Genomic DNA, 16,483 nt, shown 5'->3' with positions numbered 1-16,483 from the left:
TCAAGGCATGAAAATCTCCTTGCATTTGGAAAGATATGAGGAATATAATGGTGACTTTACAAATGAGATCTGAAGGATGAGGACATTTGAAAATAACCTTTTAAGTTAAAACTAGTTTTTTTTAACCATAGCAAGAATTATTACAAAAACTTAAATAAATATAAATTTTGATTAAGGAATATATTGTCGCTCCCTGAATGGATGAAATACTCGCTTGAATAAATTTCTACAAAGCTGGATTTTGCTAAAAGTACCTTATTTGCAGTCTCTGTTTAGAAATCTTTCACAATTTGTGTTCTTTCCTCTTGTTCTTTTCTTTCCCAACCACTACTTCTCGTTTATGTCAGCTCCATTATTGTAAAACTGATTTTCGTATTGCATCATACAAATATAGTCTACATTATATAGAGCTATCTCTATACCTATGAGACGTTGAGACAAACTTTAATATAGAGAATTTTAGCGTGCAACATGGAATTGTAGAGGATAAATTGAAGGATTCATTGCGCGTTGTGGTCCAGGGGATGCATCTGTGCTTCAGATTTAAAGAGACATGTGAACTGGGCATGAAAGAAGAGTATGAGAAATGAGTGAAGGATAATGTCTGGGACATAGGAGTACTAGGAGATGAGAGGATTATAGTTGGCTGGCAGGAAGTTGTGGAAGGCTTTGTAGGTCATACAAAAACATTTGAATTTTATCCTTTAATAGATCAAAGTAACTGATCAAATGTTTTAGGATAAAAATCCCTATGATGGGATTGGTAGGGAAGATGTAGCATAGAGGCAGATAAGTTAACTAGGAAACAGTTTTGTTGAGTTTCTGATGAGAAGACCTGGAGGAGAAGGGACTGGGCAAGCTGAATATGGAACATTGGAAATGTTAACACCTCGGAGCAGAGAAGTAAAGGAAGAAAAGGAAACACTACGTTATGCCTATTTTGTCCCAGAAACTAAGGCAGCCACTTAAACTAAAGACAAGAGAGGTGAAAAGTACCAAAGGGGTTGATATTGCAGAAGGAAGTCTCAAGAAATACAGTGATGTCCTTAAAGATAATGTCCTTAAAAGATTGAGAGTTAAATTTGGATGAGGACAAGTTGATTTAGCATTTAATTCAATCCCTACCTTAGCTAAAAGACCATTTCCACCATCAGTAATATCCACTAAATTCTATTCACAATGGGATTAAAGAATTTCTGACTGTGAGATACTTAGATTCTAGTAACAGAGACAGACATGCAGATAAATTTTCCAGATGTTTACAATTAAGTGTAGTGTGAAAGCATAGACATTGTTTTGAGAGGGACATTCACAATTATTACATCCTCTTCTATTAAATTCCAGCTCCTTTTTCATCTTGAAAATCACGTGTGATGATTGCCCTTGCACCATCTCTGCTATGCAATTTGGTATTTTATTATGAATTCCCTACATTATCATGTATATTGCTCTCATGTTTATTCACCTTTTCTTGTAGCTACCTGAATCTGTGTTCGTCATAGATGGGAATGTCTAGCTTAGTCTTAACTACATTCATTTGATGGAGTTACTATGTTCATTTGACAGAGTGTGCCACTTACAGTTCTCATCTGTTACATTTTTAGCAATGTCACTTTCCCTTTCTTGGGGATGATGCTTCAGGGAGTTGTTTTGGTTTTTTTGTAAACTTTTAAGTTCAGGGGTACAGTGTGTAAGTTTGTTACATAGTTAAACTTGTGTCACAGGGGGGAAAAATGTAATTGCATTTTAAAATAGTCTACTTTGTGATCATTTATTTTGAGTAACTGTATGGACACATGTGCCCAAATATTCTTTCTCATTTGATTTGCACTTACAGGAAAATTTAGCCCAGCTTTGCAACTGGAATTTGGAACTGTCAATTATATGCCTAATGACCTACGTTTTTTGCCTGTTTTCTGCATACCTCCTACCCCATTTCCTTCTCTATGCTGCAGCCCCACAAGCCATTTTACGCCATTCAGCAAGCATATTTCTATGCTTTGGCCACAGGTTGTTTTATAGTTTGCAATTGTTTGGATATGATCAGCCCTTTCTCTAAATCAACATTTAAGTATGACTTTGTAACTTTTACTAATCCGTTTAGTAGTACTTTTTCTCATGTTCTTAACTAGATTATAAGCTACTTGGAAGAAAAAACCATGTGTTTTTAAGTCACCACTGTATCTTTTATATCAGAGAATTCCAATATTGGTGTGCTTAAAAATGATAAACTGGCTTTCTGTTCTATGAAATTTCCAAATAGAAGTGTATCATAATGAACTATCCTTTTCTCTAACAGGGTTCAGAAATGCTCAGAAATCAATCACATGAATGCCCATAATTTGGCCTTGGTCTTTTCATCCTGTTTGTTTCAAACGAAGGGACAAACTAGTGAAGAAGTGAATGTAATTGAGGACCTAATTAATAATTATGTAGAAATATTTGAGGTAAATATTTTGTATCCTGCCCTTGTTAAAATGGTTATAATGTCACTGTTTGTCAACATATATATATATATATATGCTTTAGGATGTTATTGCTCAGATCTTCATTAATATTTAGAAATACGTAAAATAAGGAATAGTCATATTTTTAAAAAATATAAGCATAAGTAGTTTTAAAGCTATAGTCACTATTTTAATTTGGTTGCATTTAAAACTTTTTACCATCTGATGTCTGTTGGACAGAATATTTCTATCTATAGGATTTTTTGCTTGTGTTTTCTTTTTCTTCGTGTGTATGAGTTATATCTACTTAAAGGTGTAAAGTTATACATTGAACAATTCATTAATAAATACCAGACTCTTAAATTCTGCAGTTGAAAGCTCTTTGGTTTTTTCTTTTACTTGTGTCACCAATTAGGAAAAAAAAAACACATTCTAAAATATTATTATTCTATGGCATTTTAGTAAGTAATCTGTTTTAATTGACTTTTTAATTTTCCATTTTATAAAGTTAATATTTTCATGTTTCATCAGAAAACTGTTGGAATAGGAATGATGTCTTGGTTCAAAGAAGTAAAATTAGAGGAAATAAGCCCAGGATTCAAATTGGTGGATTTAGGCGAAAGGTCCAGTTCTATTATATAACTAGTTCTAGCATCTCAATTTTGTCATTTAACCTTTTGAACATTCCCTTAAATGGTGTTTATGAGTCCACTTGTTTTCCGGAAGTGTGGCTCTACCACATGAAGTCAAGAGGGTTAGTGTAATCAGTTACCATTGTAGAGTTATTACATTCTTATTATAATCACTTATCATAAGACAAGAAAAAGGAGCTATTTTAATAAAACAAAATATCACAGTCTGTATCTTAATTCACATAGGAATAGACACCAGATTGTGGGATTGTCTTTTCTCTTTGATCTCCTCTTTACTTCTTTCTATATGTGTCCACTGTTTTTTGATCAATAGCAACTTCTTTGCAATAATCTGATGCTGAGAAAATAAAGATTTAGAAAAATATGATGTATGGCTTTACATGCTGTCTCTATTTTCTGTATTTGTAGTTTTCCATTAATAAAATGGTTATCTTCATAGTTATGTTAAACTTTACCTAAATGATGGAAATTTAATAAGCACTTAATGAACATTTCAGTTTGATAAATGAGCTTTGTTTCTCAACCTGCATGAACTTAAACCAGTCATCAGATCCTTTGCTTAAGTTCCCTAAGAAATAGAACTTCCGTCAATGGAATTGCAGCCTGAAGTAGTGTCATCATAAAATATTTTGAACTTTAGGATACTCTATCTTGTTTATTTTATTTCCGACCTAGCTATGTGGGCTCATACTGATTCCGATGGCCATTCTCATTTATTTTTAAGTTGTTGGTATTTCAATTCCTGAAGATTACATGAGGATGAGTGTCATCACTCTTCGTATTCTACATTATTAGAATGTCCCGAATTATATTTTAAACAGGTTAAAGAAGATCAAGTCAAACAAATGGACATAGAAAATAGCTTTATTACCAAGTGGAAAGACACCCAAGTGAGTAGTAATAGTTAGATCTCTAAAGAATTAAACAAAACAAAAACTTCCATTGTAAGTAAAGACATTTGCTGTGTGTATTTTCAAGTTCCTATTTTAAGCAAAGTAAAAGTAATGGGTGAAAAAAACAACAATTAAGTAAATTGGTTGTGTTATTCTGCAACCTGATACATACATGCAAAATATGCTAATGTAAAATTTTAAAAATAGAGGGAAAATCAGTTTTAATTTACCTCTCAAGGTTTTCTTTATAAAATCAACTTTTGTGTATAAAAACCATGACTGAAAATGCTAATGGATTTCAAAGGAAGCATTTAAAGCCAAAGAAATACTTAGAGTAAATTGAAAATTCAGATAGCCTAGGGATTCTTTTTTGCTATTGTGAAACTATATATTATTTCTTACATGCTTTTGCTTTGCATGCTTTCAGATGATTGTATTAATGGAATGCGTCTAATGTGATCTTTGTAACACGTTCTAATTTTTGTTCTAAGTTGACTTTTCTACATCCTGTCCTGTTTTCCTCAATCACATTATACTGGATTTTTGTGTTCCGGTTGCACTATGCTTGTTTGTTGAATATTCACTGGAATTTCTTAAGGCTGATCATTAGTCATCTTCTAGTAACTAGGAGTTAGAGTGGATTCAGGGTACCAATATAAATGATAGAAATGGATCAAATGAGCTCTGTTTACAGATAGATAATGAGGCAAATGCTTTTTTGTTAGAAACTAAAGTCTCCTCAGTCCTGAAATATCCACAGCTAACTAGAGGAGTCATTGAAGCTGTCGTTCCATACAAAAAAAAAAAAAAATAGAGGAAGGCTTAGATCAGTACTAATACTATGATACTAATGAATTATTTTCTCCATTTTGACCCAGAGTAATTATGCAGCTTCCAAAGGAGTTAGCTTTAACCTTAAAAAATCTAGCTCATTATCAATTATCTTGAATTCTCACTTTTTTGGGGAGCAGAGAGGAAGACTTTAGTCATGAAATAAAGGATTGTGTGAGGCTGAGAGGTAACCCCTGACCATACTATCTACATTGTTATTTAAAAGGTTTGAGTATCCTTTTGCGTTTTTTATCTTTTATATTTGTAGTATAATAAAGAAATAAGTTTTGAATGCTTTCAATTCAGTCTGTATAAGTAAGTAAAAACAAGAAATACAGTATTTGGAAACGATAAGTAAAAGAGTCTGGGAAACTCTGTTTTTTTTTTTTTACTTAAATTTTTCCTCTAATTCATTTAAAACTGTCTTCTGGAGTATTTTTTTCTGACATTCAGTTTCTTTGTCTTACCCCTGTTTGAATTTCTTACCTATTCTTTTTTATTTCACTCTCTGAGTTCTTTGTATTTACTTTTTAAGTTTTAAAATGTGTCCTTCCTGGAGAGCTGTTTATGCAAACATAGTGAAAAGCAAAAGTGTCAACTGTATCTTTTCCTTACTGGAATGTATCTGTAGCATTGTAAGTCAGGAGGAAAAACTGGAAATAAGCTTTTCTAAGCCTGTAATGCCAGAAAAATTAAGGAACTTTTTCAAAGTTCATCTTTAATGTTTTTTCTAAAGTTTGCTCATTAGATTTTATGCTGAGGCAAATTTAATTTGAGAATAATTTCTTGATAATGATCTTTTTTATTTAAATCAGGTGATATTGTTTCTAATTGGTTACATAACTTAAGGGAACTTCTGAAAAAAGTTACTCAAAATATTTTTCATAGATTAATTTGGTTCTTTGTTACCCTCCTATATTGTTAATCTATATAGTTATGATATGATATCCTAAGGCCTTTTATTTTCAGGCTTGCATCTTCTTCACTTAGTCTGTCTTTTGGGATATAATGATGACCTAAATTAGTACTTAATTCTTGGCCAAAGATAATTAAAAACTTCTTTTTATTGTCTACCATATTCCATGAATGACCTCACTTTTATTTTCATTTCTAAATTTATGTTATTTGTAGTTTTAATATAGCTCTGACATAGTTTATCCTCAAAGTTCAATTTTCGGGCGTATCTTCTCTTTAAAAACGTAGCAAGCCATATTTTGCCTTTTAAATATTGATATCATGCACACATTCCAGCTTGAAGCAAAACTACATGTGGTTTGTTTTCACCCCTCATTTTGTTTATCCTGTTAACGCACATGCTGATGACTCCTACGACTTCTGTTGTCGTAGCCAGCATATTTCCATTGTAGCTGGATTCATTATTTTAGGAAGAATGTAAGGGTGTTTGAGAGCACTAAGCTCCTAAGAGATAAAAAAGAAAATCATTGTGATTGTTGTTGCTGATTATAACGTTTGTGTAAATGCCTTGTCCTTAACCATATCTGGAAATGGGCACATCATGCTTGCGAATGGGGGAATTGAGCTTGTTTCATTGTTATAAAATATTCAGAAATATGCCTGGGGCTTTATAACTGTCTTCAGTTTCAAATGTGTGTTTTTACAACATATTTATCTGTGTGGTTTCTACCTCTGCCCTTTTCTAGGTTTCCCAGGCTGGAGATTTGTTAATTGAAGTATATGTAGAAAGGAAGGAACCTGACTGTAGTATTATAATTCGGGTAAGTTCTAAAGGTGGCTGTAAAGAGGACTGTTGGAAGTCACAAATGTTAGCATTATTTTACATAGTTTGGGTTTTCCATTATTATATTTTATGTTACTTCTCCAGTTCAAATGACTGCCAACATAGACTTTTTATACTGATATCCCCCAGGAATTCTGTATTTTAATCATTTGGAAAGAGAACATCTTATGTGCTTTGGATTACGTGTTAAGATTTTCTTCAGGTTCTGGAAAATACCCCGAGCTTAAATACTTTCCCCTCCCCTTTCTAGCTTCCTGACATTAGACAAGTTATTTGCTCTGGGCCTCAGTGTTCTCACCTGTAAAATGAGAAAAAATCACAGTATTACATCATAGCGTTGGTGTGAAGACTCTATAAGATAATGCATAGCACATTGCTCAGTATGTGTTTAATAAATAACTATTACTACTAGTGCTGTTACTATTAATAATAATCCCTCACCCTTGTTTTCTATACTTTAGCATCCAATCTTCCAATTTATTTGAATATAACTCTGGGATATTTATTTGGATAGCTCTTTTATCCCTTGAGAGTACCAATCATTTGTGATAAATTAAAAATAGATCTTTCTCATGCTGCTGTATTTAGTAATTTGTCTGCCTTACAGATAGTAACTGATATTTCAGGTTGCTATTTGGTAAGACTGATTTATTTGTATGAACAATAGACATTCTGCCATGTAACAGAAATTTGGCTTTAGCTGCTTATCGTTTTTAAAGTCCAGGATTAAACAGAGTCACAACGTTAGATATATCTGGACTTAAGTTAAATATATTTTGATTTTAAATTTTGTGTTTCTAATGATTATGAATTGTGACTATATACCATTAAGTACATTGCTTGGTACATGAAGCTGAAATATTAACACTGTAATTATAGGCTTTGTCTTTATGAGGCATTTGCCCTGCCACTCGTTGGCCATGTCATATTTCTTATGCTGAATGCATAATGTTGATCATAAGAGATGTGAGGAACTAGTAAAGATCAATTAGCACAAGTTTCACTAATGCTAGAGGAGGTATTTAAAGCATATGGCTTAAATCTATACACAGGCTCTTTAGTAGCACATTTTAGTTTTATTTTCTAAAGTCACAACAGAAGTTATAACTGAGCCAAGTTCTTATGTTATCCGGTGTGTTTAGATAAAAGACTTGCCAGTTTCACCTATGGTAACTCCAAATACTCTTTAGAAAATAACAAAAACTATTTAAAATCAATTACATAGGTTTTAATGCTTATGATTCTGCAAAACCCTTTAGTTACATTTATCTCTGCTAATTATTACCTAAACGCATGGAGGTAGATGAAGTAGGTGATGTTCCAAGTTTATAAGAATGGAAACTGGGAAGTAAGAATACTAAGGCCAGAATACAAACCTGGTCATCATAATCCCGACTGGACGTTCAGTATACTGATCTGTATATTCTGTAGAGTAATAATTTCCCAAGTGTGGAGTTCTAGGTGTTACTAAAGAGGAGCTTTTGGTCTCTCTTGATGCAAGGAATAGAGTTCTGGTCTTCCTGTTTCAGACCAAGGTGCTTCCAGCTGCCTGTTTCACAAGTGGGTTTCTCAATAATTTATTATTTTTTTTAAGAAAGGGCCAGCCTTAAAAATATTGTACGTTCATGCAGATCAACAGCATCACTGAAATGATTCATCTATTCCATACTGCTTGATGTTCTCTATTATTCCTAGATGCTATAATAATTTTTTTTCTTTTAAGTTTCTATTTCTTTGGGCTTTTCTAAATAGAAAATAGTGAACTTCATTGTATAATTATATTCCAAAAGAGCACTAAATTTCATAAAATACAAAAGGTAGACTTTGTGTGTTACCTGCAGTGAAATGTTTTTTTTTTTATTTATGTATGTGCAGTATGCTTATGAGCAATTATGGGCAGGAGAAATGGAAACAAATACATTTCTAAGGAACTTTTAGTAGAGACATCCTGTTACTGAAAATGTGCAAACCAAGTTGTAACTGCAGTATTATCATGCTTAAAACATCATTATAACTAAATTCGAATTGAAGAAAGCCATTTTGCTTTTGGCCAACATGGACTTAAGATTGGCATAAGCAAAAATAAGAAGAAACAAATAAAAAATTCCAAAAGTCCCCGAAGAGGTGATGTATTTGTACAGTGGACTCAGGCTTTGTGACTTCTGTAGAGCCAACCCCCAGGCTGGCACTGCAGACTCTGATATCCGTCCTGGAATCCTGGTTCCAGCATACTTTGGTATCCCACCATCTGTTACTTGGCATGGCAGGGCACATCACGGACTACCAAGACCCTGGAGCTTTTTGGCATGACTGATAGCCATCGACTGTGTATAATTTAGAATCTAGGCTGAATAAACGAAGTTACTCTACACTCTTAATTATAGAACTGACGAGTAAAAAGTTTTACATTTAGACCACTGTTGGATTCGTTGTCTGGCGAAGATCATTCCTCATGTAATTGGGTACATTCTTTCCTTCTGAGTGGCCTAATTGCTCAGTAAGTGATTAAAATAATATCATGTCTATATTGTATTTTCTTTTTGTACTTAGGTACATTTTATGGAAAAGATCTGAACATGCTGTTTTCTCTATGGGATCTTGGAAGCTGGTTTTAACCATGCTCAAAATAAATTCAGGATATCACTAAATGGTGGATGGGGAATATTATTGGCCTAGCATAAGGCTACTTCTGTGTCTAACACATGTTTTGAAGAAATATTACTTCTCTTACAGATATCTCCTGTGATGGAAGCAGAAGAATTAACTAATGATATATTAGCAATAAAAAATATTATTCCTACAAAAGGTGATATTTGGGCCACATTTGAAGTCATTGAAAATGAAGAGCTAGGTAAGTGATTTTTATGTGAGGGATTCTTAAATTATTTATACTATAAAAAAGTACTGTTTAGGACAAGACTTTATAAACATTTTATGTCTTAACATCTTGTTATGATTTTTTTTTACCTTAGTGCATGTGTTAATATATGTGTGAGGTTGACTTTTTATGATTTTACTCATCAAAATAATTATATTACCTTATTGACTATAAAAATACAGTGCAAGACTTTAGGTATCTCTTTTGGTGCCTCAGGAAAGAAGACCTTTGTTTATAAGGACAAGCGATTTGATTTGGTACAATATTCTGAGTGGTGTCAGTTACTATTATTTAACAAGAACACTATTAACAGAAACAAAGAATGTTGATTTAAAATATGTTTATTATTCTATAAAGTAATTTTAAGAGCAGCAGAAGCTTCATTTTTGTCTTTTCCCTTTTTCTATCTTTAGTGGGTCAAATATTTTGTTGTCTTTCATCTCCAAGATGCCTAGGGATAAAGGGAGCATTTAAAGCACCTTGACTACCCCAACAGTCAAGTGCTGAATAAGCTTAACATTTTAATAACACCCTGTGGTTTCAAAGACCTCCAGAAAAAAAAATAAGACACAGAATGTCTTTGTACCTTCACCATCTGTCTAGCTGCTACCTACTAAGGTCTTGGGACACTTTGGAGTACAGCTGCCAAACTGCCAAAAGAAAAATCTTGCCACCCTCAAGCTCAGGATAAAACTTAAAATACAGTGTTTAAAATACCCCATAGTGTGTTATTAGGAGTGTTCCAAACAGTGTTAAAATGAAATGGGATTGTCAGTACTTGGTCTTTATGTTTTTATTCCTGTATTATGATTGTGCACAATTCTTTAACATTTAAAATGTTTCAATGTGATTTTTAAATATTCATTGCCAAGATCTGATGACTATTTTACTTGGATGTCGCTTCACAGTGTCTCCCTCAGTTGGTCTCAATCCCCCTCGTGCACGGAAATACTCTGGCAGATGACTCCTATGACCCCCAACTGTCAAGTCCCCAGATTCACATCTGGGTTCACTTTACCTGACCTTCTATGGCATTTATTATTAATGACTATTCCTGTTTTATTTGATGATCTTCACTCTATTTTCCATACTGCCTGGATTCTCGTCATGATTTTCTGATCATTTTACCTCTTTTTTAGATTCTCCTTATTCTGTCTTCTAAACATTGGGTTTTCCTTGCTTCAACCTCCTTTGCCATCTTTTCTCATGTTACTTATGATTATGATTATGATTATTAGATAATCTCTTCTATTTTTTGTGCTTGGCTAACAAGTATGAAATGGTGTTTCCCAAATATACCTTTGTTCTTCCTCCATCTGGCTCACACTACTACCTCATTTAAAACCTAGACTAAAAGTTTCATTTGTACTTTGTCTCATTTCTCTTTATAGTACTTATCACCTAGATTTGTACTTGTCTCTTTTGATGGGGGCTCCTTGGAAAGTAGGAGCAATTCTGGTTTGTTTGTTTTTTTTTTAATCTGTAATGTCTGCCATAGTGCCTATTATATAGTAGCCATAAAATCTATTGAATAAGAGAGGCATGATTTTCTATGACTCTGTGTTACAAGAGTGACAAAGTTTTTATTTTTCATCTTTGTTTAATTTTAAAGAATGGGTCACTCAGTTACCAGCTTTATTATATTTGTGCATAAAGATTAACTGTCAACATTATTGCCAGAAATACCTTTCCACATTACAAATTTGTTTACATTGTTTCGCCATGTAAAACCCTTTTATTATTTCCTCATTGCATATTCATCCTTCACAGTGTAAGTAAAATGTCTCTTCCATCATGTTGTTCACATTGATTTCTTTCAGATCACTTGTTTAGTAATCTATAATGCTGTGTACTCTATGACTTCTAGAATAGTAATGTGTATATACCTGGTTCTGCCCTATACTATACTTTTTTTAGGGCATTTACCATATATTTTAGGCTTTATATTTTTTACTACTTCTCATAGTGCAGTTGATGTGGATCACACTTCACAAAACTCTTTTCAACTGAAGTGGTACAAAAAAGTAGATGCATTCTGGACCTGAGTGATATGGATTGTGACTCCTGGTATAGATGCATCCAAATGTGGGAGGCACATAGACAGAGATCTCTCCCTGTAGATTAGGAACCATGAAGAGATCTCAAGGCCCTGTTTAGTGCTTGGACAGATGATTGTCTCCTACACGCTTCTATTTCTGTTACTTTTTAAAAGTTTGATAGCAGAGTACTGAATTGTGGATTTAGGGGTAGGCATCCTCTCCCTACCTCCCTTGCCCTCTCAAAGTTTGAGTACATTAAAGCATATCCGTGTGCCATTGCAGCTCTGTATCTCTGGCTACTAGTCATCCTAAGAGGAGCGAGCTCGTGGATGAGGATAGGAAGGAATTATATATAGCTAGAAGAGGGGTTGCATTATACCAGGAAACATTGTTTTGAAATTTTATCTTGAGCAATCAAGGGATGTTTACCCTCAAAATGACTAATTATAAACTTGAATGTGATAATTAGTATATAAAATGCTAAGATTGAATTGGATTTTTTCCTATTTTTACTTCTAATTAGAATAAAGTTGTCTTTATGAAGATATCTAAAAAACTAGGAGACATCAAGTTTTGATTTGTGAATGTGTCAATGTATAAACAAAGAAATGTGTCATGTACACCTAGACAGAATATACTTAGAGTTAAGAATTCAGATTTGGCATGGTCTTAATGTTTGGTCAACTGTGCAAGTAGAAATTGCAGGAAGAGAAAAACTTTCAAAGGGCTAATGGTAGGAGAGCAACAAAAGGGCCTGTGGTTATGTGGGTTTACTGAAGCCAGTTGAACATGTGTGTACCACCTGACATGAAATGTTGAAAGCTTTATTACTAGTAACATGCAGGGAAGATGAAGTGAAATATGAGAAGGAGGTAAAAGTACAGACATAGGCGGTAAGAAGGTTGTAGTCGATAAGAATGTCAGCCAGGCAATTGGTGTGTTTTATAATGTAAACATAAATCCTCCAAGTAATGCAGTAAAAAAAAAAATGAATATATAAATTTATAAATATGTAAGCCAGAGTGCTAGATTTTAAGTATCTTTATATTTTAAAGCAGGAGTTCTCTATGTCCAGTGTTTCCTTTGTATAATAAATGTTTGGAAATCTTCCCTTTACTGTCCTGAGATCTGTTGTACTCATTAAAAGTTAATAACCTAATTGAAATATAAAAATAAAGGGGACATATATATTATTAGCACGTAAATGCTGGGAAACTCCTATATGCCTGAAGATGAAGAAAACAGATTCTTAAACGTGCGAATGGAATCTCCGTGGATGTGGCAGCTACTAATTCAGATTGCTATAAGCATGTACCTTTTGTTTTCACTTAAATGGTATTTCAGCATTACTGTCATTGGTGAGATGGTGCACAACTTTCAGGAAGTTCTGACTAAGACAGCACAGTCATCTTTTTTTGTTTATATGGCAGTCAGATTCGTGGGAAAATACGTTATAACCATTTAAAACATTTTGATATTTTTGACGTTTTGATTTTATATTCCATTGGTATGAAATATACATTAAGCTGAGTTAGATTCTCTTCTGTAAGAGCCAGTCATCCAAAATATGCTATTATTTTAATGCTTTACCTTAAATCCAAACCCATCATCTGCCAGTGTAGACCCCCTGGGTTTTTCACATCTTGAAAGAAATTTAACCACTGAGGGGCCTCATTTAAATAGGCTTCACTGAGAGATCCAAGTTTGCAAAGCAGTTACTTTTTATGCGGTAATATCAGAAAAAGATGGTCTTGTTTCTTCCTCATACCTACTATGATGTGGAAGATCTGTTTATTTTTTATTAGGATTCTTTCTAGCTCTTCTGACTGACACATAAACTGCTGTTATCTTCTGATTATGTACACAGGGCAGAAAGTGTTTTTCACTTTGCATATGTTACCCAAGAAAATCTTTGTTTTTCCTCAAATTACATGTGAGAAAACCATCATGGGAAGGCTTACATATGTCTCCGGAATAAAATTAACTATAGTAGTTAAAGATCTGGGGCTTTAAAGTTAGATAGGTTTGGGTTTCACATCTCTGTTCCTCACCTTAACCAGCCATGTGACTTGAGGCAAGGGGCTAAAACCTTTGTGATTCTTAGGTTTCCTTACATGTAAAATATGAATAATAATATCTAATGAAGAGAGTTGTTGTGAAGTTTGAAAGTCGTAACTGATTTAAAGCATCCAGCATATATAATGCCTGATACATAATTATTATTCCATAAATGGCAACCGTTATTGGGATCAAAAGTATCTCAAAGCTTGCAAGTAGTAGACTCAAAAATTATGTAAAGCCAGACATAAAGGGAGTGCTTATTTTATAATTAGTTTTACCTTCAAATACAATTCTAACTTCAATTTGAAGACAACCAATTTATGAGTTAGTTAACAATTGAATTATAATGTTGGCAAATTGTGGGCGGTTATGATCTTTGCCCAATCTTTTGGAAAATTATTTGAAGAAAAGTAATACTGATATAGCACAAAATATTTTATCTGGCTTTATGATGACTCATTTTGTCTGTGAGTCTTTCTGTTAATACATTTTTTTTTTTATTTATGGGCCATCAAAGAAAATGAGATAATTTATTTGTCAAATATTTATTGAGCATTTATTATATACTCAATACTATGCTGTGAATAGAGGATACAGAATAGGAAACAAGATGTGTATTTATTTGTCTTCAGGATATATGGCCTAGTGGATTTTTTCTTTCCTTCTTTATTCTTGCCATTATTATAATGAGTTAGCTTGCTCCAATAAGCACAGAATGCAGAACTGGATTTCTCTTTACTGGATAGGAAGCAAGCATCTGGTAATTTACATTGGAAGCAGACAATTTATTTTCTTATCTGGAACTAGGAATTGTTGATGACTTCTGATATGATATGTTCATAGCAGGGGAAACCAGTATTAGGGAGGATGTGATATATTTATGTAAACTTGTGATTTCATTAGCAAGTACATTATGATGGATCATACAAATATGATGCTTTTGATATGCTCTTTCCTGTTTGTCTTTAGCCTCATTACTTTAAACAAAAACAAAAAGCTCAAGTGCTGTGTGCTTTATGTTTTGGATGGTTTGACAGAGTTGAAATGACTTTTACATGGCTACGACACTAGGAAAGCAGCACTGACATCTTCATGTCAGAGCTTCTTTTCTTATTATTTCAATTATGCTATTTTCAGTATACTGAGAAAAGGTTTGAATTTCCCATATGCTTCTGTTGCTACATTTTATTAACTGATTGACATATTTTGATCAGCACAAACTTTTCTGTGAGGCTTTGATTGTAATTCTAAAACTTGTTCTTTTTAACTCAAGGCTAAGAATATATGCTGTATTTAAAATTATGATTGCCTAAGTCAAAACGTATATGGATGAATATTCTTCAGAGAAATATATTGAAGATGTCATGTAATTTCTTGCTAGTTGGCCTATTATGTCAGTAGTTAATATATAATATTGACACATAATGTTTTTGATATTTCCACTAATAGTTAAATATAGACTATTCAGTACTATTTTGTAAATTATTTTAATGTTTTCTATAGAAGTTACGTTTTATAATTTTATATTGATTATGAAAATATTAGCTATGAGGTATTCACTAGTATTGACCAAAATTAGGAGTTTGATCTTGTTGGGATAAACAAAGGATTATGATTAAGTTATAATTATCATTTAGTAATGGACAATATTGTTTAATGGACTTTTAAAACCACTTAATTGCACATAAAATTAAGAAGGTTTCCCTAAACAAACCAGTATGTTATCTAAAAAAGAGGATAGAAGATTGGGTTGGTAGTTCTTGCCTGTTCATCCCACCACTTTGGGAGGCAGAGGTGGGAGGGTAGCCTGAGCTCAGAAGTTTGAGGCTACAGTGAGCTATGATTGCACCACTGCACTCCAACCTAGGTGACAGAGTGAAACCCTGTCTCAAAAAATAATAATAATATAATAATAATAATAAAGTATTGTACAAGGTGTAGAATTTATTGTACAAAGGATAGAATTCTGAGATTTTTTATCAAAAGAAAAGTACTTCTGATTTTTAAAAATAGTTGAGTAACAAATAGGTATTCCTGCATGATTAATTTATATAGTAAATGTTATTATGTGCTTAATAATTTTCTAGATCTTAGGGTATCTTTTATGTAGTCATAGTGCTATTACTGTATAACATAAGATATGATTGTGTATAATGGTGCCTACAGATCTTTTCAAAGGGATTTTTTTAAATTTATAATTATAAAAAATTCGTTATCTTCATATATTTTCCATTTGATTTGGAATTTATTTTTTACAGAGCGTCCTCTTCACTACAAGGAAAATGTACTGGAGCAAGTGCTTCGGTGGAGCTCATTAGCTGAACCTGGCTCTGCTTACCTGGTGGTGAAGAAATTCTTAACTCCTGATACAATTAAACACTGCAGTGGTAGGTGTCATTACTTCACACTGCAGCTATGATTGAAAATGCAGGTGGCTAAAGGGCAATGAATATGGCACAAGTAATATTGGAAAATGTGGAAAATGAGTAGCTAGATACAGAATGAACTGACATAGTACATAGATAAGAAAGAAGAATATATGGACAGGAAGATATTTTCCCAGTGTGTTGCTCTGAGGTAATAGTTGACTAATTTGATTGTACCAAGTTTAAGTTTTTGGAAATAATAGTTTGTTTTTAAAGATTGTTTATCATGCTTATGCTTATGTATTTTACTAATTTTTAGATTGAAGGCAAGTCATCTCAGTGAATTACATTTACATTGGAAAATTTTCTGGGCATTAAAGGAATGCTAAGTATATAGGCTCTGAGATAGAGTGCTTGCTGTACATCTCACGTTTTTGTGATGATATTGTAAAATAAATACTTACAAAATAAAATACCTCCAATAAGAATACTTCCCATCCAACCGGAAGGAGATAGTGCACATATAAGGTTAATTAAATAAGTTAGCTGGCACAAG

At 33.0% G+C, this 16,483-nt stretch overlaps 1 protein-coding gene across 4 annotated transcripts in view; it reads left to right on the top strand.

Moving 5' to 3' along the window:
• The window catches only part of ARAP2 (ArfGAP with RhoGAP domain, ankyrin repeat and PH domain 2), a 179,253-nt gene that overhangs the window by 120,960 nt on the left and 41,810 nt on the right, over positions 1 to 16,483 (top strand). For 3 of the 4 annotated variants that reach the window (XM_033213941.1, XM_033213942.1, XM_033213943.1), the window contains exons 23-27: positions 2,300 to 2,447; positions 3,922 to 3,990; positions 6,486 to 6,560; positions 9,317 to 9,434; positions 15,820 to 15,948. In XM_033213941.1, the coding sequence (XP_033069832.1) occupies positions 2,300 to 2,447; positions 3,922 to 3,990; positions 6,486 to 6,560; positions 9,317 to 9,434; positions 15,820 to 15,948 (539 nt within the window). The remainder of the gene's footprint in view (positions 1 to 2,299; positions 2,448 to 3,921; positions 3,991 to 6,485; positions 6,561 to 9,316; positions 9,435 to 15,819; positions 15,949 to 16,483) is intronic. The other variant, XM_033213944.1, reaches the window with a different exon arrangement.

This window comes from Trachypithecus francoisi, unplaced genomic scaffold (genome assembly GCF_009764315.1).
Source record: "Trachypithecus francoisi isolate TF-2019V2 unplaced genomic scaffold, Tfra_2.0 Lachesis_group1, whole genome shotgun sequence".
NCBI classification, from domain to species: domain Eukaryota; kingdom Metazoa; phylum Chordata; class Mammalia; order Primates; family Cercopithecidae; genus Trachypithecus; species Trachypithecus francoisi.
The sequence above is the reverse complement of the archived record's forward strand: the minus strand, read 5'-3'. Positions and strand labels throughout refer to the sequence as shown.